Below are 2,500 nucleotides of genomic sequence, written 5' to 3'. Positions count from 1 at the left end.
TCTGTATGGGTACAAAAGGATGTTAAATTATATATGTGACATGTTTATAAAGATTTTAAATGTTTTGTATTATTTATGTGTCTTTTAATATCTTTTTTTTATTTTATCATAACATATATATATATATATATATATATGTATATATATATATATATATATATATATATATATAGATATATATATATATATGTATATATAAATATTTTGCACACTTGTGTAACGTATGATTCATTTTCTTGCTTCAGATTATCTATTTCGTCTTTATTTTGTAACAGAATTATATTTAGCTCTTTTATTTTGTTAATTATATTATCTTCATCAATTAAAAATCCCTTTTTTGTGTTTTTAATGCTGGAGCTGTTTTTTACCAGGATACTTTGTTTTTCTTCTGAACAGGCTGATCAAAAAAAATAAGAAAAAAAAAAAAAAGGAAAATAACATATAAAATATATATCTTTGTATAACCTTTATAAGTATGAGAACAAAAAGAGTATATAAAAATAAAATAATATTAAAACAATAAAATACTAATATAGTTTATTAAATAAATGGATACTTTAACACGATTTGTTAATTAATTATTTATTATATGATTTAATTTTTACATACTATATATATATATATATATATATATATATATATATTCACATATATGTATATATTTTTTTATATGTATATATTTTTTTATGTGTACATATTTTTATAACATTTTATATTTGGACCGAATTTTTTATTTTTTGAAAGTGTTGTGCTTTTGTCCTTTATGCGGCTCATATCATACAATTTGTTATTTTATAGGAAGATAAAAATACAGATAAAGAAAGTACACAACTAATATACATATAAAAATAAATATCATAAAATATAGTAAAGTACAAATATATATTGAAAATGAGTGATTTAGGTTGTCTACATAGGTTTGTTAATATACACGCAGAAATTTTTGTACAAAGCTTTTATGCAGTTATAGAAAGTTCACAAGTAAAAATAAATATACATATATATAATGTACACATTTATAATATACAGACATATATAATATAAATATATATATTATATATATAATATGAATCAATAGGGATTTATTATCCATTTTGTTATTTACAAAAAAAAAAAAAATAAAAGAAATAATATATATAAATATAAATAAATAAATATATATATATATATATATATATATATATGTACGAACATATATTGTTCGTTTCTATTTTACAAGAAAATATGTATTTACTAAAAAAAAAACTTTTTTTAATTTATTTTATTTTATTTTTTATATCCTTTTTTATGATTTTTATTATTTTTATGATTTTTTTAATTTTTATGATTTTTTTAATTTTTATTTTTTTTTATTTTTTAATATTTTATTTTATTATTTTTAATTTTTATTTTTTTCCAGATTGAATGTCTTGAATGTCCAGTGGAAAAAACGAGCAATGATAATTTTTTATTAAAAATATATTTTAACAATATAGTAAGTGTGAAAAGAAAGAAAATAAAATTATGACATGATGATTTGCTAATATCACGAAGTTATTAAAATGAAATATTATATTTATAATATATATATATATATATATATGTTAATTTATTTTTTTATTTATTATATTTTTTTTCCTCCTTGTCTATTTCTCTATTTTCGTAACAGATAAATAGCATAAGAACCTTTTTCCTCATAAATTGTTTCGGCACTGTGGGATGTATTCTTCATAATAATAAAATAGAAGAAAAGAAAAAAGTTATATTTTTAGGGAAAAAAGACACGTGCAAAAATATATTAGAAAATGAGAATTCCAATATGAGTGAATATATAAAAGAACAAACAAAACCTTATGAGAATGATAATATAAATGATAATGAAAAAGATAGTTCATCTCCTTATTCTTATGATATTAATCAACAAGAGCACAGAAATGCTTATGTAAAAAAGAATGATACTCAATTTTATAATTACCCACAAGACAAGGATGTTCATAATAAATTATATAACGATGAATATATGTTTTTAAAAAAATGTGAAAGAGTACATTCTCTTCGTAAAGAATTGGAAAATGCAACCTTAAAATATTCTACAATACCAAGATTTAATGAAGAACTTTTAGGGTCTTTACACAAAAGGAAAACATAAAAAATAAACATACATACATAAATACATAATCGCATATATATATATATTAAATTAGTTTTTATTATTTTTATTTTAAATAACAAATATGCACAAAAAAAAATTAAATAAAAAAATAAGCATATATATATATATATATATATATAAAGTCAATGTATATTACAAATGTGAAGATAATACAATATAAATAAAAAAAAATAAGCATATATATATATATATATATATATTTTTACACAAAAACATTTGATAGTATTAACCATTTTGCATAAATTTCCTTTTTCTTTTTTTTTTTTCCTTTTTCTTTTTTTTTTTTCCTTTTTCTTTTTTTTTTTTCTTTTTTTTTTTTTTTTTTTTTTTTTTTTTTTTTTTTTTTTT

The 2,500-nt window shown here is 17.2% G+C and overlaps 2 protein-coding genes across 2 annotated transcripts in view; one reads left to right on the top strand and one right to left on the bottom strand.

The window, feature by feature from the left end:
- PRSY57_1469100 (hypothetical protein) overlaps positions 1 to 774 on the bottom strand; it is a gene marked incomplete at both ends in the record, with an annotated part of 1,718 nt that extends 944 nt beyond the window's left edge. Inside the window, 3 exons of the mRNA XM_020115370.1 lie at position 1; positions 213 to 397; positions 708 to 774. The exon at position 1 is cut by the window's left edge and continues 944 nt beyond it. Coding sequence (XP_019970027.1) covers position 1; positions 213 to 397; positions 708 to 774 — 253 coding nt within the window. The remainder of the gene's footprint in view (positions 2 to 212; positions 398 to 707) is intronic.
- A 117-nt stretch (positions 775 to 891) lies between these two features.
- PRSY57_1469000 (hypothetical protein) lies at positions 892 to 2,128 on the top strand (the record flags this gene model as incomplete). The annotated part of the gene is made up of 3 exons (XM_012910286.2): positions 892 to 981; positions 1,400 to 1,474; positions 1,649 to 2,128. 3 exons carry the CDS (start codon positions 892 to 894, stop codon positions 2,126 to 2,128), a joined length of 645 nt encoding a protein of 214 aa, XP_012765740.2.
- Between the last annotated feature and the right edge of the window lie 372 nt (positions 2,129 to 2,500).

This window comes from Plasmodium reichenowi, chromosome 14 (genome assembly GCF_001601855.1).
Source record: "Plasmodium reichenowi strain SY57 chromosome 14, whole genome shotgun sequence".
Lineage (NCBI taxonomy): Eukaryota > Apicomplexa > Aconoidasida > Haemosporida > Plasmodiidae > Plasmodium > Plasmodium reichenowi.
This window is presented reverse-complemented; position numbering and strand designations above follow the sequence as displayed.